This window comes from Epinephelus moara, chromosome 8, assembly GCF_006386435.1.
Source record: "Epinephelus moara isolate mb chromosome 8, YSFRI_EMoa_1.0, whole genome shotgun sequence".
Classification (NCBI taxonomy): domain Eukaryota; kingdom Metazoa; phylum Chordata; class Actinopteri; order Perciformes; family Serranidae; genus Epinephelus; species Epinephelus moara.
The window spans coordinates 31464100-31488150 of record NC_065513.1 but is presented as its reverse complement, the minus strand read 5'-3'; the positions used below and the strand labels follow the sequence as shown (position 1 = coordinate 31488150).

Here is a 24051-nt window from a genome sequence, read left to right as displayed (position 1 = left end):
AGAGGAGACAGAAATAAACACTGAAAAATACCCACTCCTTCACAGCCTGCATCACTTCAGGAGCAGAAATGGATGACACCTAACCTGGTCGATGAGTTGTCTTCTGAAGGGGTTGTTCTCTTCCAACACATTTGCCCAAAGCTCTGGATCTTTCCGCCGCACCAGATATCGAGCCTCACTCTTAAATAACGAGTTCTCATTGCACACCTGAGAAGAATATACACAAAGTGATTAAAGATTTATCTTTGTCAGAATTATGTAACTGATCATCTGAATGCTACACAATGTGATCTGCGCACTTTGATGAGATCCAGGTCACACTGTCCTCTCTCATACGCCACACAGGCCAGGTGGGGGTCTCTCTTCTCGCAGTATTTTCCGACCACAGCGCTGTCATAGAACGGGTTCTCCTTCAGGAAGCGCTCGGGCGTGTTGTTGCTGTCAATGTAGATTTTGGCCAGGGCATTGTGGGTCGCCGGCTCCTCGCATCCTTCGTGGATACGGGACTCCAGCCATGGCAACAGAAGTTTTAACCTGAGAAGAAAATGGAGAAACATAACAGCTTCACTAAATCACATAATATGCAGCATTTAGAAGAATCTTTAAACTCGTATGCATCATTATTTGATAAAGAACGCTCTCTAACTATTGCTCCTAGTGAAAGCCTGAATTACATCTCTTACTGTAGTTACTGTTACTGTTGTAAATGCACAGACACAAAACTAGATGGCGGTGTTGCACATTCAGAAGTGAAAGTACCATTTTCACATTCCCTCACATTCATCCTCTGATACAGTGTTGCCACAATGAGTTTGCAGTCAAAGTAGCCTCACTGGATGAGGAAGAGCTCATTTGTTGAGCATTATTGAAGCATCTGCATAAAACAGGCCTCCAAGAGCCCCAAGAGAATCAACATTTGAGTCACATGGTGTGCTAAGATGAAAATATTTATTTCAGCTTCAGTAGTGCAGGAACTGCGGAGCATTCACAGAGCAAAAGACAAACATAAAGGGCTGCATATTTCTTCATATTTACTTATCTGCATATTTCAGTCACCTCTGTTTGTCTTCCACTTTGTGTGTCGGAGCATTTGGTGATTTATGGACATCAGACACTATCATGAATATTTAAATTCAAGGTGGCAGGCAAGGTGTTCTAACTTATTTTTTGTGTCGATCCTCCTAAGCGTTAAGAAAAAAATAATTTTATTTTTTACTTGTGTGAGTGCCTGAGACCTGTGGTCTTTTTTTTAGCTGGTGTATTCTGTCAAAAATGTCAGGTATGACATATTTCAAACAGACCACAAACGCAGTGTAAGCATATCCTTTATAACCAATCGGGCTGTGGTGAATAGTTCAAAACTTTGAAGCTTTGTTCATAACGTTGATATTGATTTCTAAATCAACATTTGAATGCTGCACTGCCTGTTTTTGCATGTCTATTCATTCTGTTTAAACTTTGTATTTCTGCACAGCTTATTCATTCTGTTTAAACTTTGTATTTCTGCACAGCTGGAGACAAGGCAAAACTTACCTGCCAGGGCTCCCCAATGAGAGCCCGCAGCAAAGAGTAGACTTAAGGCGTTACACATAGGANTTTGAAGCTTTGTTCATAACGTTGATATTGATTTCTAAATCAACATTTCAATGCTGCACTGCCTGTTTTTGCATGTCTATTCATTCTGTTTAAACTTTGTATTTCTGCACAGCTGCAGACAAGGCAAAACTTACCTGCCAGGGCTCCCCAATGAGAGCCCGCAGCAAAGAGTAGACTTAAGGCGTTACACATAGGAGGTGCTAGTGGGAGCAAGACTTACCACCACAGGTCTAAAGACTGGGCCTGCTGCAATGGATCAGCCTGCAGTGAGCAGGTTAGAAAGCCATGGTTTCCTCACACTTGATGGTGTTAGTAGAAATGATGCAAAGAGCAGTGCTATTATCTGCTGTCCCAAATGGCTGGTTAGCCTTCATGCTAAAAACCAGCTGGATTATAATGCACAAGTAGCAGATCCACTTGCAGCAGTCTATCCTAGCCGGTCTAGTAACAATCTAACAGCATCATAAACTAAAAAAGACCACCTAATTTAATCCAATTAGTCACTTGTTTGTTCATTTTTTAAGGGTGATGACATCATAAAATATGATGCCAGACATTCAAAGCTTCATTCGAAAACTTCAGTAGAAGCTTTGAATGTAAAAAATGACACTCAGTACAGCCCTAATAACCACTACATCTAAAAAGGTTTGATTAAACACCTATTCGGTATGTACAGAGACAAATGATACCTATACAATAGTAACCAAGCAACAAGTATTAATCAGATGTTGCATCTAGTGAGACAAACAGGAGCACCTAAGCAGGAAGACAAGAAACAGCAGAAGCCATTTATCAACTGGTCTCACCTGTTCCTCTTCTCCACCTCCTCCACCAGCTCATCAGTGGAAAACTGCCCTCTGACCACCATGATCAGGTTCTTAATGACATCCTCGGAGCAGTCGACATCCAACAGTCCACCTATCACCACCGGTAAACGACTGGGGTTCACCTGAAAACAAGTGCAACAAATTGTAAATAAAGATGTAAACATGCAGCTCAAACGGAGTAAATGCTAACCGGATATATGATCTCACTTTCTGTACGTAGATTTCAATGTATTTCTGTAGATTGTTGCGGTAGAGGTAGAGGACCAGGTCATGGACGAAGTCAAAGCGATCACACACAATGATAAGAGGAAGCTGGTCTGTTAGCTTGGCCTCCTACGAAGAGACAAAACAAGGTTCATCCGTCATTGAACTGTATAAATTATGGTTAATAAAGTATTTCACAAAATCGCTGCTGAATGATAAAAATCAATCATTTACAGAGAATCATTTTACCTTTAGGAAGTTTTTAACCCTCTCCGGGTCATAGCAGTTGCTCTCTCTGCAGATTCTCTCCACTTCTTTGATCTGGCCTGTTTTGCAGGCAGCCTGTATGTACTTGAAGTGAACGTCAGGCTCCTGGCTGAAATTCACAATCGACCCGAGGAAGTAAAACAAGCCTTGAAAAGAGATGGCAGGGGAGAAACAGCACAAAGGTCAGCTCAATCTATGATGACTTAAAGCCTAAATTTAACATGATCTCCTGCAGTAATCCAGGGGTGCTCAGAGTCTTGATTGAGTGCCAGTTTAGGGAGCCAGCATATGATTGAGGGCTGCACAGGAAAAGTGCAGCTGTGAGTTGTCCATTGAAATTGCGAATTAGCTGACAACACTAGCATTGATAACAAAATGCAATTCCAGCAACACTTGTAAGGTGCCACTAGTTGCAATGCAGCCAGCAGCTTTCTACAAGTTGTCATTCCTAACCTAGTCTGACTCACCAGATGTAGAATTGGGCTATGAGCCTACCACTGGCCAAATATTTAGGCCAGCATTATCCCCCACTTCCGCTATCTGCATGTTGTTGCTTTCAACGTCCTCTTCGCTATGGAAAACAACAACACCAACCTCCAAGCTAACAACCTACACACTGAAAATGGCACGTTTTGACGAAGATTTGGACCATGCAATAAGAGTAATGCATGCCTGCTTTGTTCTCTCTGTGTTGTAAATGCACGTTGGAAAAGCCCAGACTCCGTCTCGCAGGACTTTCGTGCCCGATGTTCATCCATTTTGTGACACAGCCAGTCGCAGTTGATTTGCTACATCTTTTTACCCTAGCAGCAGCATGCACCAGTGACGCTTACCTCACCAATGTACCAATCTGTTCCACTTCATATGAGCTTCTGTGATATTATTGTATTAACATTCTGCTAGAGCCATATCAGCTGTGGGTTTAACAGGTCCAGTGAGCTCCTCCAGCATCAGAATTCAACTGTATGGCACCGATTTTCAAATTATGTTTGTCATTTTTATCATTAAAAGCTGAATCACACTGTCAATACTGTATGTGTTTGTTCGGCTTGCTGTTGTCTATGGCATTTTCTTTTGCAAAGAGCCATTTTAATGACAGTTCTCACCTCCCCCCCCCCGTCTGATCTCTTAGCAGTGTATTAAATTTAACCTATTAAGAGTGAAAGTACTGAAATGGACCACATATGAATAAAATATAATATATATGCATTTCATATCATGGTTGGAGGTCGCACAAAATGTTTCTGAGGGGCCTGCAGGCCACACTTTGTGCAACAACATGACTCACACTCATGTGTGTGACACCTACCCTCATAACTCTTGAAGGATTCAAAGAGCTCCACTAACGCCTGAGTCCCCAGCTGCTCATGATACTTGGACGCTACCTGGACACACAGCTGCAGGTTCTGCCTGATATTAGCTGACAACATGGCCCTTAAACACTCCAACGAGTCCTCTACTGATAAAGAGCCAAAGAAGTTCACCAGCCACTGAAAGGGAAAAAAGGACGACAGGGAGGAAGTGAGACATCAGGGTAAGAAGGGAGGAAGAAGAAAGGAAGGGGGATTTGAACAGAATTTTACACATCATCTAAAAGAAGAGTAAAATGCGGCTGCTCCCGAGAGAGCAGTTTTCACAGGCGTGACTGAACATCCACAGGCATACCTCGGGGTTGAGCAGATGTGTGTGCACCACGGCTCGTTTGATGTCATACAGGTCGGTGTAGTGTTCAAGAGCCCGCTGCAGCAGACCTGCCTTCTCGCACAGCTGAGCAACATGGGCACGGTCATAGTGTGTGAACATCTGATTCCCCAGGATTGCATCTGCTACCTAGAAAAGTTCAAACACACATGAAAACACAGAAATTATGCATAATATTACCAAAGGTGAAACTGCTTTTGTAATCAGGGCAGTCATTCTCAGTGTTTACCTGAGGGGCATGTATGAGGTTCATCTCAAGCAGACGAGTCTGTAAATGCCCTTCAGCGGGGCGGTTGTTCTTTAGAGCATCTAACAGGAAAGAGGTGCACTGCTGGATCAGGTTGCCTTCCATGAACACATCTACAATCTGCCAAAGGGCCAGAAGGAAAAACAGAAATGAAAAGAAAGAGCAAAGAAAGGTAGAATGTTAGATATTTAAATTCCTGCCATCTGTGAACCATTGTTTTGAGTTGGCACACAAGGTAAAATTAGAGTCACACACTATTAAGAGTCACAGGCACGGTAGCCAGATGTGCCAGCTTTTCATATTAAACAACATCTGTGGAGGCCTCAAGTTAAAAAAAAGGGCAAGCATGTTAACTTAGAGAAGTCATCAGCTTCTCTGGTTGAGATTTGGACTGAGCAGAGCGATGATGTGGCTTGAAAAGGAGGAGGGGGTCACTGACTCAGAATTCCTGGCATTGCTGCCACATCTGGAATAACAGAGACGGAGGCTCCCACACTGGGCACTTTGTATGTTTGCGTGCGTGTGTGAGGGTAAACGTGCAGATGTACTTTAAAGGGAGGGAGTATAATTGTACGTCTCCAGTGAGTGAGGCGGTCATGTTGATGTGTGCCTTACCTGGTTGATGTTGGCCAGTGGCTCCTCATCCTGAACCAGCATCTGGGCAAACTGCAGTCCCTGGTCTGGATTGACGCGCATCACATTTCTCAGCAAAAACACCCAGTCTGGGGTGTAGCCCACCTACAAAAGTACCATTGATAAACCAGATAAAATGCAATTCTCAGTTCAGTAATGATGAATTTCATAAAGAGACATCTAGTATTATGATCTGTACTCAATGACATTCTGATAATGCATAGGTAAATAAGGAAATGGAGCAATGAAGTCATCCATACTCGCTGATTACCTTTTTAGCATACAGCACTATCTTCTGGAACTGGCCAGTCTCAGCGAAGCACTGGATGACCTTGTTGGGGACGTTAGCTCTGAGGTACACACTGAGAGCTAGGGTGGGGTCAGAGGCCTTCACCAGGTCCCCCAGCTCCTCTGAGCACTCCAGCTGTAACACATAGACAATCACAGTTACTAACAGTTAAAGGTATACTATGCAGGATTTTCCTCATAAACAATGGATAGACTCATGCAGAAGTTGGTGTATTTATCTACAGAGACCCTGCGACCCAAGTAGAGCTTTGATTCTCTAGCATTGCCCAACTAGGCCTGAACCAACCTGGCTTTGTTCGGGCCAAACCAGGCTGTAATTTCTCAGTATTTTCCCAGGCTTAAATTGGGTCGGGTTCTCTTATCAGGTTTGTGTTGTTATTAATAAAACTGGCAGTTCTCTTGCATAAATGCCAGGAGTCTCATTGGGCTGAGTCAAGAAGGGAAGAGAGAGAGGGGGGGGGCAATATAGGGAGAGGAGAGTGACGGAAAAAGGGAGCGGTATAGTGGAGGACTGGGGGTGAGACAAAGAGCCACGCAAGAGAGGGACTAAAACGAGAGAAAATGGGGCTGCAAGACGATTCGGTAGGGATTGTTTCCTTCTGCCTCTACAGCAGTGGGAGATGGGCAAGATGTGTGTAACATGCAACAGAGAGCAGTAATCATCATCTGCGTGATGCACTGGACTGCCAGCAACACTCAAAGACAGAGATGCATCAAGGAGCACAGCCTGCTCAACCAATCCTGTTGTGCACACAATGTAAACTCGACGACAGGCTACTGGAATAACAGAAAGAAGGGAAAAAGGAAGGCCATGAGGAAACATGTCAGCCCTTATTTTGTGATAAATGTTAAAAATATACATTTTTTTAAGTATAAATTTGTGTTTTTAATCAGACTCAAGTCCAAAACTGCTGCTGAGGTTTGGCCTCGGGTCAGGCTTGGACATAAACTGTGCAAGTTTATGTAGGGTCAGACGGTATTTTCCAGGCCTGATCAAATCTCTAAGGCAAAGCTTGTTCCAAAACGAGACTTTGCTTGAACTTTTGCTGGTGAGCACTAAAGAAGAGGATGAGGAGCGATGCAGAGTTAGGCTGGAGTTGAGCAAGTATCAGCTTTTCCATTACAACAAATGTAACGCTCCTACGATGGTACTTTAGCTTACAGTAGACGTAAAAGTGGTGTCGGGCCACGAGGAGTCAAGTTTAACAGTTGGGTTTACAAACAGTTACCGACAATTCCTATATAGTACACCATTAATGATTGTTGTGTAGATACTACATGGTAAATAGACAGCATTTGTAGGTGATGTTGTCTAATCCTCCGGTCCTACCTTGTCCTCCTTCAGCCATTTCTCCAGTAGTTGCTTGCGGCCCTGCTGCAGGACGGGCCTGCACAGCTCCAGAGACTCAAACTTGTTGAGCTGGCCCTGGTCCAGCAGAATACCAAAGTACTGCAACAGTGGAGAGGCCTGACCTGGCTGGGCCGGGACACTCTGAAACTTTCGGATGGTCTCTGCTGTCCGCAGGATGCCCTGAGGGGAGGAAGGATGGAGAAGAATATTTACTACATTCTTTGGATTTTTTTTTCTGTTATATTTTTTACAATGCTGAATAACAGTGGGTGTAACCAATGTCATTTCAAATCATGTCCCGATATGTACTCTACAAATGTTAATCAATCTGTAACAATGTGTGCAAGCACTTTTCCCCGACAGCTGTTTCTGACTTTTTGCCGATACTTCTGGTACATATTAGGATGCGCAAACATGAAAATGTAGCAGTAAACACAAGCGTACCTTGGGTGCTGATGCAGCAACCTTTGCAGCCTCTGAATAACTTCCCTGGGCAAATAGAGTGTTGAACTTCCTGGCAAAAATCTCCTCAGCCCCGGCAAGGTTTGACCGCACGGCCATCCTCAGGGCAAGATCAGGGTTCTGCAGGACATTGGTGGCGTAGTTGACAATGTTTTCCTCCTCGACACACACTGACAACACCTGGAGAGAACAAAATAAACATCAGTTCTCATGAAAAATGAACTGAAAAAAAAAATAAACGCTAGCAGAATATCACTTAAACATTCATCTTTAACATCAAATTATTCTATTAGTTATTATTTATGATATATAAAGCCTGTAAATAAAATAAATAAATAAAATAACTGATTACTCATTGACCGTTTAGCATGTGTTTCTCACCTGTCCCTTCTTGTTGACCCCAATAATTCCCGAGGTGGCTTCATGCGGGGCGGTTACAAAGATGGTCTCTGCACTGATTCGGTTCATGTAGATGCACACTCCAGACTCCAGGTCATACAGGTGAATGTAACCATACTTTGTGATCAAATATATTACACCGTGCTTACTACCAATCTGAGGAGAGTGATCAAAGAGAGAGATTTTAAGCATTCCGGTCACCTTTACTTTAAAGCCAAAACTAATGATTAGCAGGGGACTGTTTTTTGTACCTGCATAGCTACAGGAAAGTCTGTCTGGGCCTCTGGAGGGAAGAACACATCCACTGCTTTCTTAGCAAAAGGTTGGTTTCCTGCAGCTGGCTGACCAACTTCAATGATGTGTAACTGGAGGAAGAAAGCCCACATAAAGAAATGACCACAGTAGGCACACAACCACAGTAAAGCAATAACATGAACACAAAGGAGTTATTCTGGTGACGAACAAGCATGAAGCATAAAGGTTCTTTCCCCTATGATCTTAGCTTGCTACCTTTCTTTGCAAATCAGAGCTCTTTGTATGAAGACTAAATACACTGTGATAGCATCACAAATGAAATCCTTGTGTACAGTTGAAGGGCCCTCACCTTTCCCCCTGCCTGTGAGCGCACAGCAAAGCAGAAGAGGGTGGACGGTTTGGCATTTCCCTCCACTTTGAACTCCCCGAAGGCAGCGGCGTGGCCCTCGATGGGCTGGGACACTTTCCTGTCAACAGAATACAGCTGCATCGCCCCGACTACACGGTTTTGCTTGAAGAGAACGAGACAAAACAAGAGCAAAAGAAACTGTTGATGTATTTAAGTCATTAACAGTAATATATGAATCAAATGGTTAGGGATCAAAGATGGATGTTAAAGGTTTAAGTTTAGAAATACTCCCACTGGAAATGTCTTAAAGGATCTTAATGGAGCTGTATGCACCATTCAGAGCACTAATACAGCAGAAAACCACCGTCTGCTATGTAAAGATATAGTGGAGTAATGGCGTCCTGGGCAGAGACTAAAGTCACGTTACCTCTGTGTGTGTTGTAACCAAAATGTCTCTGTTCTTTGTTGTGGTAGACGGTCTGGCTGTGCTTGCATGTGACTTCCTGCGTGTGTATCGCACTGGCTAGCTAACTGCCGTGGCTTGGCACTGCTCTTATTCGGCAGTTCCCGCCGAATTGATTCAGCACCATTAACCGCTAGCCACTAGCTCAGCCACATCAGTGTTGAGATGCGTGTGCAGACAATGCCACCCCTGACTCTGGATCATATACATACTCTGCATGTCGCATACAGCTCCTTTAACTTCACAATAATATGTAACATACAATATGTGTATATGTATATATTTCTTATATAAGAGGATAATAGGACAGAGATAGTTATCTCTGTCCTATTATCTGGAATCTCTGTTGGTTGCCAACAAACTCATGGTGACAATTAAAGAAAGTCCCTCACATAACCTTCTGTAAAACCCCCACTTGTCGTTTTTGCACTGATGTTTTTGTGCAGAGTAAACAAATTAGACAAACTGTTAATTACTGAACTTAAGAGGTGCTGGTAGGTCTATTTTCATACCCTTGAACAGAGCCAAGCAAGCTGTTTCTCTCCATTTCCGTTCTTTATGCTAAGCTAAGCTCCCACCTTCTGGATCCAGCTTCATATTTACCATACACACATGAGAGTGGTATCAGTCTACTCATCTGACTCTCTGCAAGAAAACTGCACCCACAGTGAAACTCCAAAACAATAGGAGAGCAGCTGAGTCTCTTCTTCTTCCTCCTCCTTCAGTCTGCGGCCAATAAAATCATTCTCGATTCTGTCATGCCATAAATATTGTTTTAATTATATGCAAAACATCCGTTCTGTCCCTTCCTGCTCTCCATCATCACTTCTACTACTGTGTGTGTCACTGAAGTTGTTTTGTTTTACACATTTTTTGTTACCATTGTCAAACAACCCACGGTGAGTTTTCACAGACAAACTTAGATGGTCATCCACATCAAAATGCACAGCTGGCATTTTATGCATTCATCCTCTCTGGAAAGTTATTTTTAAAGCTCTGTTTCTGAATGCAGACTTAGTGCTAGACTTTTTGTCCTATGCAGCTGTGGATAAGGAATCAGAGAGTGATAAATCATGCTAATTCTTGTCAAAGATATTGTTCTGTCATGTGCAGTTGTACTCCATGAAGCATGAGTAAACATGTCCGTATGTGTTTACATACCTGTGCAGAAATCCCTATCAGCAGCAGCCACTTCTGTTGTTCATCAGTTCTATAGTTAATGATCTGACATCCCGCCAGACTGGCGTGCCGATCGAATACTTTGGTGGGTTGGGAATCCCCCTCCATGCTCCAGTGATAGACGGCCGTATCCGTCACCAACGCGACAGTGTTTACCGATATCCATTTCCAGAACATGACCTCTTCTGTCATAGTGTGAGCCTTCACCTTACTCTTCATCTCAATGTTGAAGATCTGCAGCGTCTTGGCAGCTGAAGGGAGGTAAGGAAACAGGGAGAGGAGGTGAGAAGGTGAGCCCAGAGGGTGAGACTCAGCAGACTCAAAGTGGAGCTGGGTGATGTAACTTCTAATCAAAATCATGATCATTTTACACATTCACTTCAAGGATAACATATTAATTCTATCTTATTTACAACTGGCTACACAATAAACCTTTCTATATCAATTACTTAAATTCTATATCACATCTTATGCTAAAATAATTTTCTTGTATGTGCTTAAATATCTAACAAGGTACGGCTGAGGTTGCTGATTCCAATCAAGTGAAACTTCATCTGTGCTAAATGTGTAGCACAACTATGGTGGCTGATGTAAAAAGCAATTAGCCCTTAGGGTTGCAACGGTATGAGATTTTTCCGGAACAATAACAGTCTCAGAAAATATCACCGTATTACAGAATTTATAATATTATCAGTCAGAACGATCCTTATAGGAATGAAAATGGAAGGGTTATTGTTGGTTGAACAAACGTTTAATTACTATAACTGAAACTGAAAAGCTGCATTTAATCGTCGTTTTATCGTAGATAAACAGATGTGCACAGTATGATAATCGTCAACTTTTATATCACAGTGTACCTTGAAACCGACGGTTTATTGCTGCAACCCTACTTGCACTCTCTAGAGCAAATGTTAGAAACAGAAACAACATCACAAGCTCCATGGAAGAGGACCCGCTCTGTATATGGATATAAACTGGCTCATTCTAGGGTAAAAAAACCCCACAGTGATCCTTATTTTAAGGTGATTATACACTAAAGAAAACATGCTTATTATACTATTTTCCATTTCTACCATATATCCTCCTAACTCTTACACACTAGACCTTTAAGAATTCATACTAGGCTATTTTCTTTCTAACAAAGGAAAGCTGCATTCAACCTATTTTGCCTCCATTTATCAAAAACAATTTATAACAACGACTGGAAACAAGAAACTATTAATGAACATTTCAACTGATATGTAAATTATTTTGTGGATGGTTTAGATAAGAGGCTATTTTGTTGTGTCTGCTACTGTATCTGCCCCTTTTCCCAAACTACATTACCATTAGCCACCCATATATTTTGATTTTAGACGACAGCTTACAACTGCACACAGTAAGGAAATACAAAGAGCAGAGCAACGTCCAGGTCACCCTAACTATTTAATAACATATTTACTTACCTATATCTTGTAGTATCTAGCCATATTTAGAGGTTTGGTTTTATCTGTGCAGGTTTTGTGACATTTGTCTCGGAAATTTCTGCTGACACATCAATACAATACCATTGAAAGGAATTTTCTTTGAGGAGCTTACAGCACAGACAAAGTATATAGAAAAAAATGATGAGGCAAAGTCACTGCTATTCTGAATAATCTGCAGACCTCCATGTGAATATGTTTGAGTGTAACTATTTTGGCACTACACTGAAACTAAACAAGACCATTTTAATTTCGACACAAGAAAACGGAGATTTGTTCCATTAATTATTATGAGTGACAGAGACGTAGTTTTTGTAAAGAGGTGTAGGTGTTGAATGTTATTAAAAGTCACTGCTATTCAGTGCTGTTAGCCCCACAAACAAAATGCCATCCACCTTCAGTGGGATAAATCTCAGACACAATTATCTCAAAACCTGAGTCAAAAAACTATCTGCATAGCCAGATACCACAAGAGGACAGAGTATTCCTGTTCCTGTTTTTGTGGTTATGGTTGTTTTATAGGCTAAGAAAGCACCAATCTGTGCACAGTAACCTGGCCGACACTTCCTGCATGCAATTGACCTCAAACAGCAAATTTACAAAGGCCATAGTGACAGACATAGACATTTTGGCATTTTTGTGCTTCAGAACATTTTTAGTTAGTCCTACATATAAACAGTAATGACCTAAATTTACCCATAAAGTTACATAGAAACAAACAGGTGAGGTAATGCATGATTCAGGTGACTGTTGTACAAACCGTCGTCAGTACACACAGCAATGATGATACATTAATGGCATCCCTGATATGCAGCATGGAAAGATCTGATATGGCTGCCGGCAAACGCTCACACACGGTGCCTTGACTCTTTTCAATGAGTCAAATCTGATGATGCATACCACATACACACTACCAGCATACAGCACGTCATGCTAACACATGTGTGCGTCTCATAAAAGTAGAATATGTGCCGACAGGTTAGGTCGGAGCACGGCTGATACTGAGGCAATATACCGTCAGTAGGAGTCATTTCTAAACACTTGTGTGTGTTTGATTGATTAGTGGTCAAAATAGCTCTGCATACTTGAGAGGGGGATGTGGGAAGCTTTTATGAGAGAGACATGGCTACTGTATCATCACAACAGAGTGCAGAGCGGGTAGACAGACAGAAAGCAACTCACCGTCTGAGAAAGGACAGAAAGCGAGGGAGAAAAAGCAAAAGTGTCAATCAGGTAAGAACAAGAAGACAAAGATAGACGAGGGGGAAAGGGCAAACAGGGGCATATAATCCTCAGAGGGAAGGAGGGAGGGGAGAGGAGGGGGAGAGAGAGAAGCATTATAGGCAAATCATCCTGATCAGCGTTTGTGTTTGTGCCCTAAGGGCAAGATTCAGTGGCAGGAAATCAATTTGCACAACCAATTTAGTATATTCAGGCAATAGAACTGAGTGCACTCTACATATTTACAGCATTGATGGAGCATTAGTCATTGCATGACCGTGGCATTCCCACAGCAATACTAGTACACAGCTAAATCTGTTAGAACTAGAGACAAATAAACAGTGCGAACGCCATGCAGACTTCATCCTGGGAATTTCAACAACAAAAATAACCTCGGCGCTTGGTATACAGCCACTAATAATACCAGCAAACTGTTTTTCCACAGCATTTCTCATCTAACAGCCAGTGGAGTGGCCGCCTGAATGTCTCCCCACACATACTCGTACCTTTCAGGGCGATGACCTTGCTGGCGGGGTTCATGATGGCACTGTCGGCAGAGATCGGTCTCCTGATCGGGTTGGTGGGGTCAGACATGTCCACTATCACCACCTGATTCTGCTCGCCCACCTTCTCTCTGATGCAGATGAACTTGTCTGACTCCATGGTCAGATAGCTGAACCCAATGTTGGCTGGGTTCACGCCCATGTTCTGCAACTGGAAATAAAAACAGTAACAATGAGAATCTTTACTATAATTTGGTTATTTAACCAAATCACTGTTTTGCTTTAAAAGCAATATAAGCTTAATAAACTGTTTATAACACACTATGATGTACTTGTACGCAGATAAATACACATTTTGGGGAGTTTATTCATGCGTTTGTTAACAATCATAACTTCTTAAATGAGAAAACATTAATAAATAGTATTTAAATATCCTTCTTTACAACTACATTATACTACATTAAATTATAAATATGGAGAGCGTTACCTAATAATCATTAGAAAAGACAACCTATTATTGAACGGCTAGTCTTAATAGTTGTCAGACCAAAACATGTTAAAGGGACAGTTCACCCCAAAAGAAAAAATACATCTTTGTCCTCTCACGGGTGGTGCTATTTATCAGTCTAGATTGTTTTGGTGTGAGTTGTCGAATGTTGGCGATATCGGCTGTAGAGATGTCTGCCTTCTCTCCAATATAATGGAACTAGATGACACTCGGCTTGTGATGCTCCAAGCCCAAAAAAATATATATTTGAAAAAACTTAAAAGCAATGTCTCTTTCCAGGACTTGAGATCCACAGATCCACAGATCTTGTTGTTAGCATTTTTATGTCTGTACCATTTACTTTCTACATCCACTAACCCCATCACCGCACAGAAGGAAGCATGCATCTAGTGTTAGCTCATATAGAACCACTTAGCTAACTCACATTACAGCTCAGCTCAGGAGGACACCCCCCATTGGGGCTCTACAAAGTCCCTTCTCTATGTCGCCTTTGCATTTTTACACAGAACCAAACGACCATGGCATCATGCCACTCCCTTGTGTGATTACAGACTGCATCCCAGCACTGCAGAATCAAAAGACGCATGACTGGCGTGACATGCAACACAGCAGCATTGGCCTCTAGTGTGACATATAACACACGAGTAAGCAGTGCTTTCTAAACAACAATAATGGCATAACATTGCAATAACAATCATTTACTATCAGCTATATGGCGGCTGATCTCGTCCTCTGCTTGGAGGGTAAGGAGCTCCTGGACCCCATTGTTTTCCGAATTTGAGGACATGATCAGTTGCTGTTCTTGTTCTTTGAGTTAGCCACAAGCTGCTACTAGCTACTTTTTAAATCTCCTGCAGTGGGTCGTACACATAACATGTCATCAAAGCGTCACACCCGTGCGGCCAAGGATCTCATCCTGCTGTCTGACATCATTTTGGTGCTGTTACTACCGCAGCTCAGAGGCGAGACAACTCCGTCCCCACATTCCACACTCATACCTTATATACAGAGCAGCGAAGAAGCGTAACAGTGCAACATTCCCACCTTGAGCAGGAAATGTAAAACGGGCTAAAGTTTACATCTTGCGCTGTCACGAACACAAGCTTCTCGTCCATGGGTAGATGCACACTTCCTTCTGCACGCTGACACAGTTGGTGGACGTAGTTTGTTTAAGCTTAAAAAAATTACTTCCTACATCAAACTGCTCAAAATAAGGACTGTGGATTATGTTGTCTAACTGGGTCATGATTTCTGAAAAGAGAAATGTGCTGTTGAGTTTCATATACATGTGTATATTCAATAGAGGGCAAACATCTCTCTGACTGATATCTCCAACTCAGCAACTCACACCTAAACAATCTTTATAAATATCACTAGAGGTAAGAGGAAGGATTTTGTGGTGAACTGTCCCTTTAAATTATTAAAAGCATTGAAGACGTCTCCATTGTAGTGTGCCAATAGTTTTCTACATTTGGACTAAAAGTAAAACTCAGCTAGAAGTAGAATATTCCAACTTCACCGCCTTTAAGGCCTCTGAAGGAGTCACGTCTCCATCACACCAACAGAAAAATGCAGTGGGAAAACATATATGACATCAGCTGACATTTGCCTTACAGGGGGAAAAAAGCAGCAAGCAGTGGACTTAAACGGTGTTTCGATTAAAATAGCAGCAGGTCTGCTCCAATTTTCCAGGGATACTCTTAAAGGTTGTTTTCCAGACAGGAGGTCTGGTGGTACGTGGAGCCAGGGAACAAGCGTGGGCACACAGCGGACAACAGGATGTTAACTCAACAGAGCTTTATTTTACACTCCTGTTATAGCTGCTAATTATCTCCTGAATTTACAGAAGTATTTTGAGAACCATGTGTGATGACTGATGTTTTTTTATCTGCACAGCCATCTCTACGCACTGCCAGTAGCCATCATCACATCTCAATTACATACTGAAAAAGTAGTGTTACTTTTCCTCAGCAAAGCCTGTGATTAAACCCTGACATTGCACTTAATCGTCTATGTGTGCAGCCAGCTGCGCAGAAGTTTAATTACCATTAGATTATTCAGCCTAAACCCGACATTAAAGAAAATCTCGAATAGTGATCCACTGAAACCGAGAATAAATTTGATTCTTTTTAATAAAGCACCATCAGCAAATCCAATTCATTATTCAGCGTATTTACTTTCCTAATGAGATGAAGTCCCGATATGCAACAACACACAAAGACCGAGCTGATGTCAGTTTCTGCTGTGTCAAACTTTAGCAGAACTAACAAACATGTAATACTCCACCCAGGTTAACGGCTGCTGCACAGAGGAATTATTGTGCACATTGTCAAACTAACTGTGAACTGGGAGGACAGACCAAAACACGCTCTCTCCCTCTGATGACTGAACTGACTGCATTATGCAGTCTGAGGCAAGCGGAAAGGAATCCTTACGCTCATCACAAGGACTGTACTATCTCTCAGTTGGCTGGTGGAGCAGGACAACAAATCATGACTGCTGAGCCATTTAAATCATGTCATCTACAAAACAGGAAGGATATCATCAGTCGGGGGTGGATGGAGGGGTCACAAGAGAGGAGCTGTTTTCCAGCAAAAGAAGATCTTAAAGTATTTATATCCAAGAGGCAGCATTTTTAGATTTTCAACTACCCTAGGTAGATAATTTAAAGCTGCACTTATCTGTGGAGTATATTATATTAATCACTATGTGTAGCGTGAAAGGAGTTTTTAGTGAGAAACCCACAGAGAATTATCACCCTGCTCTACAGTTTCTCATAGCTCTACGGAGCTTTTTAACCGGCCATAGAGCACCACAGAACACCACAGGAGATCAAACTGTATAACCCCTTCCCCTCTGTAAGGAGGAGAGCTGAAACTAAGGACCCTGACAACAATACTCACCTAAATTAGGTGCATTATACATCAATCGAGATCAATGTATCGCTACACCCGTTGCGTGATCTTATCATTTTCTTTTTCTGTGAACGTCTGCTGTCCAAAATGCATGAGCGGGCTTAACACAATTCTTGTGGAACACAACTCTTCGAACATCAATTTAAAGCTAAGACGATTAGTTGACTGGCAGAAAACTAAAACAATTAAGAGATTATTTTAATAATTGATGAATCGCTTGAGTGTTTTTTCCAAGCAGAAACACCAAACACTTTCTGCTTAAAGCTTCTAAAATCGCTGCTTTTCTCTAAGTTTTATCAGAAATTTTAATTGCCTATGTTTGGATTTTGAACAAAACAAACTACTTGAAGGCTTTACCTTGTGCTCTGGGAAACTGTGATGACTTTTCATAGACTAAATGATGAAGGCAGATGCTATTAGCACCCAGGTGTCATAGCCAACAATGCTTTTTGCACCCGGGTGTATATATTCCTGGGTGTCCTAGCAATGTAGAAATATAAAGTTAACACAAACAGGTCAATTAAGTTATCCTGTTAGAGTTTATGTACACAGTGTGCATTCAGCAGCTTAATGCATCCTAAAAACTGAAAATAATAAGTCAAACAAGTCAAAAATAACCCAACACTGACTCACACAGGACTCAAACTCCAATCATCTGTGAAGAAGTCCTGTGCTTTTGACCCATTCATCCACCACGTCTTGATCCTTCTGTGGACTGTTAATCTCAGAGAATATCCAAGTTTGGCTAGTATTAACTCTAACCATGACCTTTTTTGTTCTAATACTAACCGCTTCCGATCTTGACGCGTCAATGTGACAAGTCCTAGCCAATCACTGCACACAGTGGCATCCATAAAAAAAGCCTTGTAGCCTTGAACAATTGCTGTGTTATTGTTCTTAATTGGGTGAAAACAGATACTCTGAATGAATCAAGAAAACAATTGTCAGATTAATCAATAATGAGGATGATAGTTAGTTGCAGCCCTGCATGTTTTGGTTGTTTTTTATAGGTTTTTGCATACATGAGCCATAGTGAGATGCATATGAATAACAGAAAACAACCCTATTAACAACTCAATATACAATTGGTTTCTGGGTGGAAGATAAAGGCTTCTTAAAAGGGCCACAGAGAAGACCTGAGGGAGGATTGGAGCCATATGCTGCATTTCCTCAAGACTGCCAAAACTATGTCTGGAAGGACACGGGGAGGGGAGGGAAACCACAATAAAGATAGTGGGGGAGAAGATAAGGATGGGAGTGAAAGGAGGAGCTCAAGATACAGCTTAGCATCGTGCTAAAACGAAGGGAGGGTGGGTGTTGGGCGAGAACTAGTGTGAAGGAGAAAAGCCAGAGTGATAAATGTAGCTTTTATTAGTTATGAAGACGGAGGGATGGGAGCTATGTCTGTGCAATGCACTTCCAGTAACGCAGGCCTTTGGCAATCTTCAGCTCAGGGTGGGGCAACTGACTCACCGGAAGAAACCCCCCCTGAACTCCTTAGTAGAACATTCCAGACAAAAATCGCACTTCAACTACAACCTACTGTCTCCAGTGATCCCATAAACTACCTCGAGTAATGCATCTTCGGTTCACACACACACGCCTGTAAGGCCTCTTCCCTCAACAGCTGAGATTAACAAACACAAAAATATCACAATAACAAAAGGCAGCAGAACTTCACTGATGATACAGCGTTGACGGTATTTGGTGAGTCATAGACTGGGTGGACGCATTGCTGAGGCACTGACACGTCGCATCAGCAGCTGAGGGTTTTGGGTTCATGAGGAGATTACACAAGCACAATTAAAACTGAGGCATGCAGCAGAAAGACGTGGAAGTATTGCTCCTTCACACTTCCATACACAGGCAGTGGTTAGAGGTAGCCTTTACAGTAGGAGGAATATGTGATAATCAAAATCTTAAAGCTGCTATTATCAATTTTCTCTGCTGACAGTGGATCAAATTAATATGTGAATGTGAAAGGGGTCGCTCATAGTAATGAAGTAATCACTCTGCAGTTCCCCTCAGCTCTACAAAGTTTTATTGCATCTTACAGTTCATTGTTTTGGTTTTCTGGCCCAAAACTTCACTGTTTTTTGGTTCACTCTCACCGTTCTCATCAGAGTCGTTTTCAGCTACAACGAGCAGGAAAAGCTAATATAATCCTGTAAACGTAGCCTGTATAGGAGAATAAACAGCTGACAGACACAGTTAGCAATTAGCTGGTGAACATAATGGAGCATTTATCTGTTAAAACAGCCAGATATTTTCCTAAGGAGTTAGTGGAGACCAAACCAGAGCAAAAAGTGACTGAGAACACTGGACTTGTGTTCATCAGTGGAGAGAGAAACTTGAGTCCAAATGAATGCTAATGTAGCTAACATGTTTCTTTTAAACTTAAAGGTGATAAAATGTCAGTGCTGTGTTTACACGTTCTCCCTAAGTGGCCAAAAAAATTGTTTAGATCTGAAACAAGTGGTCGATTAATCTATTAGACGAGCAATAGAAAATAGCAATAGGTGATAATGAACTAACTAATCTTTCTGAACGATTCTTTTTAAGTGTCCGATATGTACAAGGTCAGCTTGTCAAATGTACGAGTGCTCATGAATCCCTGATTATTTCCATTCGACCACTCAGGAAGCAAGTGGGCAAAATCAGACTCAAGTCTAGACCCCCACCAGCCAAGACCAATCGTGCATTCATGTGCTCCTCGGCTGGTCGTTCTTCTGACTTCAGTGTGTTCATAAGTTTAAGTTTCAATGTGGAAACAACATGGAGGCTACAAAGAATCTGTGTTGTCTTTGTTTTTGTTTTGTGGATTTGTAATCAGCGCTAGCTGTCAAATGTGCATGTACTCTAACGTAGTGTTACAGGGAAACTCACACCATATTTTGCAAGAAGTATAAGAACTTGTGAGGTTCAAAAGGTTTGATACATCTGCATGAATCAACTGAAAAGAACCAATACTGTGTGAAGAATAAGTCTGCCCATCAAGAATAGAAAATAATTTGAGAATTCAAGAAAAATTGCCCAACAGTCTCAGATTCTTGGATATAAGGATTTGATGCTTTACTTAATTAACATCTTAATTTAAAGATGTTACATTGGGTTGCAGGAAATTAAACTGGACATGTTTCAGTATTTTTTTTTTGCCATTTTACAGACAAACCAGTTCATCAGTATATCTAGAAAATAATCTGCACATCAATTGTTGATGAAAATTAGCCGTTAGTTGCGTCTTTAAATCCGTTATTGCAGGTTTCACAGTATGTGACTCATTTAGCATTACAGAAAGACACAATGTGCTTATTGTATGTGTGAATGACTGCTCTTTCAATGCATTCATGATTCAGTTTTAGTGACTGAACACAGACGCTCATCCCTACCAGCCACTGCTGCGGTCACAGATGTGTTCTGTTAGACTGTTCTGTCATCCTGCTTCCTATCCTGATGCGATTTGCCGGACTTAAATAGGGGCCTGCCTGCTTACCTCATCTGCCCATCACATCCGTTGACGTGGTGGCATCATTTTATTAGTACAGATAACGGCAGCACACCAGGATGCTGTAAACAGCCGCAGAGCAGCAGGTTGGACTCTCCTAACTCGACTCGACAGGACAATGTTCAGGCGCTTTAGAGCTGCAGGACATTTTTGCACTTACACAAGCTGCTACAATACGTAGGCCGCTGCACTGACAGCCAGCAGCAGGGCCGCATAAGCTGCAAATGACTCTCACTTTAGCACTTTCATAATTCAACACACCAGTCTCTGTCCCTGTCTTCCTTCGTCTTGCCACCAACACAATCCGCACAACTACAGTCAGGAGGCCACAGTGATGTAGCCTACATTTGGCGCCACACATCCAACTAGGGCACCGGTCCATTTGGTCAATTAATGGCACACTTTGACACACTCATACACAGCCTGGACCTTGGATCATAAATCATTGTGAAGTCAACAAGCAAGGAAGACAAAGAGTAATTATGGAGAGACTTTTCCACACAGCTTAGCGTTAATGACATAGCTGTGGAGTGAGAAAATGAATACTGCTGAATCTCTCACTGCTAAAACAATGGCTCTAAGATTCAGGCTTCATCCTCCACGTCTGCATGAATACCAGAGACGTGTTAAAGAACTGTTTCGAGTGGAATAATCAGGATATTTTGAGCTTTTGCTCTTTTTCTCATGCAGTTCAACAGGCTGGTACCTCATCATGAATCTAGGCCCGTGTTACACCCCTGAACCCCGAGCCCAGACAGCAGACACGGAGCTGTAAATACCAGGCCAAGAAAAAAAGCTAAACAACTTGAGGCCCAAAGTCCTGGGTTTGCAAATTCCAAGCATTTTTCACTCTGCTGGAGCCACCTAGATTCACAGAGGGATATGACTGGGGCAGAGCTGGGATTTCACGGTAGAGGTGGAACGTAAAGCAGTCTGCTGCTTATCACTGTCTCAAGGCGAGTGTTTCTTAGGAGATGTACAGTTTAAGGGAAAGGTATGTGCTGCTAAAAGCAATTTGAACTAATAACCCAGACATTGCCAGGTACTGCACTGCCTTCCATCAGCGAGCAACAGTGTATCAGGCCTGTCAGTGAGGAGAGGAGCCTGGTCGCCTGCAAGCTCTCTTGGCCAGCACAGTTTTTTGGAGGATAAAGGATCCTTGGCTGACGAAAGTGGGGCTACTGGCCAGAGGAAGGGAGCAGAGAGAGAGAGGGGGGGGTGGGGGTGCTTTTTTTCTAGTGAAAGGCCATTTCACTGCCTGCTGTTACCATAACAACAGGCTACAGAGGAGGGGAAGTGGAGGGGTGCGTCACAAACTTTCTCTTTTGGCTGCAAGACACCAAGCACTGGGGCTGCTATGGGACAATGATTATCAAAGACCGAACCAGAGATAAAAATAGGGGGGGACCATAGTAGAAATAGTTCCTCTAAAGGCGACCAAATAACTGGCTGTTTGTTTTTCGTCACAGATTGCAAAAGGGGCATTTTGGGGTTTTTTTTGCTTCCACCCAGAGCCTGCCAACCAGCAGGGCCTTTGCTACTCTGTCATGTTGATGCTGATCATTTTTGAAGCTGCACAGATGCTCCTCTGGCATGAAACTACCAACAAGTAGAGCAGTGAGGCACATCAAATCAATATTACATTGATGCTGTAATATGAAACTAGATTTCATATGGGGTTTGGGGTTATTGCAATATCAAGATATTGCTCAAATTGTGTGTTTTACTGGCTGTGTTACAGCTTAGTGTTGCAGTTCTCTGAACTTATTGAACTGCTGTAAGTAAGTGAGTGCAAAATAAATGCTTTACATCAGCTGAAAAGACACTGTCTTATAACACCTCATATTATCATTTCATTATCAATCTGTTACAGTGATTTTAGTCAGAGAACATTTGCAGAGACGCACTGACCGGTGTTGTTGTTGTTGAAGGTTACAAAGTAGGAATAGGTTGCTGCAGGACATGACAACAACATGGTAGCCACAAAGCCTGAGTGCAAGAAGTGCCATTCAGGTCTCAGTTACAATGTTACCACCAACAGCTGAGCTCGGTGTCTGCAACATGAAGTGTCAAGGCACTGCAAAGACAGGGATTGAAACTGACAGCGGCGTTTTTCCACTTGGGAGAAAAACTGCGGCGTATCCACACACACTCACACACACACACACTCACACCGGTCCGCATTGGATCTGTATACGATCTGACTGGTCAATTTTTACAAGTCATCATCTGCCCGGCAGGAGAAAACTAGGCCTGTAGCTATATCGAGCACCACCCTGCAGCCCTATTTCAGATTCCATTTAAATGCGACATGTGCCGTTTGTGCGCGGACCTACATGGGCGAGGAGCTGCGCAAAAAGAAAAGAGCTGATGTTAATTTTAGGGCTTTTTCTGCGTCTGCTTACCTGCAGATGTTCCTGAAATCGTATCGGCAGTATCTGAGCCATTTCTGGAGGATTTCTCTTTCTGAAGAATCCGAGAGGAAGGAAAGGGGAAGGGGACAGTAGGAGGAATAGAGGTGATCTTGCTCTGATTGTGCCCTAAACGCCCCCAAAAGTCAAATATGATGGGCAGTAGTAGGTAGTCTGGGTGGCTTGCGTTGGTATCACACGAATCCAGTGACTGCTCCCATTCAGTAGCCCCCCTACACCAGTCCTGAATCAAAAACTCCGCACCTCCGCTAAGAAAACTAGTCCACTTCAACTACTACTGGTGCGTAAACCAGTTCCTCCATGAGCTTTGTGAAGATACGGGGCTGTCCTAAAAATCCAAGCTCAGTTACTGTAAGTGATGACTTATGATGAGCTTCCTGTGCTGTAGATCCTTTTTTCTTCTCAGAGCTGTCAATACAAGCGGTCGGATGTGCAGTTTGTACCCCTCCGCCGCAGCCCCTTCCCCCTTCCTTCCCACCAACTTCGAAATCAGGGCGCGTGACGAGCGCCCCACCTTTGCATGGTTTCTTCAAATTCACACACACATTCATCTTTCCAAAAAGTGTGTTGTTGTGGGGATGACGCATAGCTCTGTACCGGAGAGGACTGCTGACGTTTCAAAGTGTTTCCCAAGGAGCTGAAACTGCATCTTGTGACTTTTCTCATCTTCTCTCATCTTTTCCATCATGCCTGCTGAGCAGCAGGTTGTGCACAAGTTAATAAAAATTGCTCTCTCAGAGTAAAACATAATTTCAGTCATGCATCGCACTTAATTTTCTCTTAAACCAAGCTTTCTGTCCTTACACAATGTTACATGCACATGATGCAGAGGCGGAGCTTGTGGGTGGCTTTAGGGGCTCCAGCCCCAAATGTTTCCTCAAAAGCCCCAAAATCTCTTGGGTTTTTAAAATACCTTTAACTTTGGGTCATTCAGATAATCTGATATGCCCATGTTGTTTATTTGACTATGCTAATCCCTAAAGAAATTTCATGTTATTGAGTAAATATTCTTCTGTTTGCCTCATATTTTATTCAGAGTATTGAACACATTTATGTTGGGGACCAGATTATTACAGCATTCAGTTCAATTTAAATCAATAGAACTTTAATCATGCCAAAGGGAAATTCTTGTGCCAGCAAATCCTTCAAATTACACTAACACTAATTACAGTAACCACAATTTTAACAATTCACAACCATCAATCAATCAATCAATCAATTTTATTTATAAAGCCCAATATCACAAATCACAATTTGCCTCA

General features: G+C 42.3%; 1 protein-coding gene across 2 annotated transcripts in view; it reads right to left on the bottom strand.

The window, feature by feature from the left end:
- The window catches only part of cltcl1 (clathrin, heavy chain-like 1), a 36740-nt gene extending 13555 nt beyond the window's left edge, over window positions 1-23185 (bottom strand). For both annotated transcript variants that reach the window (XM_050050793.1, XM_050050794.1), the window contains exons 1-18: window positions 22763-23185; window positions 13433-13640; window positions 10225-10493; window positions 8601-8762; window positions 8248-8361; window positions 7979-8152; window positions 7580-7777; window positions 7115-7315; window positions 5747-5899; window positions 5458-5580; window positions 4825-4962; window positions 4560-4724; window positions 4204-4384; window positions 2877-3040; window positions 2631-2756; window positions 2403-2545; window positions 300-534; window positions 85-207 (exon numbers count right to left, since the gene is read on the bottom strand). In XM_050050793.1, the coding sequence (XP_049906750.1) occupies window positions 85-207; window positions 300-534; window positions 2403-2545; window positions 2631-2756; window positions 2877-3040; window positions 4204-4384; window positions 4560-4724; window positions 4825-4962; window positions 5458-5580; window positions 5747-5899; window positions 7115-7315; window positions 7580-7777; window positions 7979-8152; window positions 8248-8361; window positions 8601-8762; window positions 10225-10493; window positions 13433-13640; window positions 22763-22804 (2919 nt within the window). In that variant the 5' untranslated portion in view covers window positions 22805-23185. The remainder of the gene's footprint in view (window positions 1-84; window positions 208-299; window positions 535-2402; window positions 2546-2630; window positions 2757-2876; window positions 3041-4203; window positions 4385-4559; window positions 4725-4824; window positions 4963-5457; window positions 5581-5746; window positions 5900-7114; window positions 7316-7579; window positions 7778-7978; window positions 8153-8247; window positions 8362-8600; window positions 8763-10224; window positions 10494-13432; window positions 13641-22762) is intronic.
- Window positions 23186-24051: the final 866 nt, after the last annotated feature.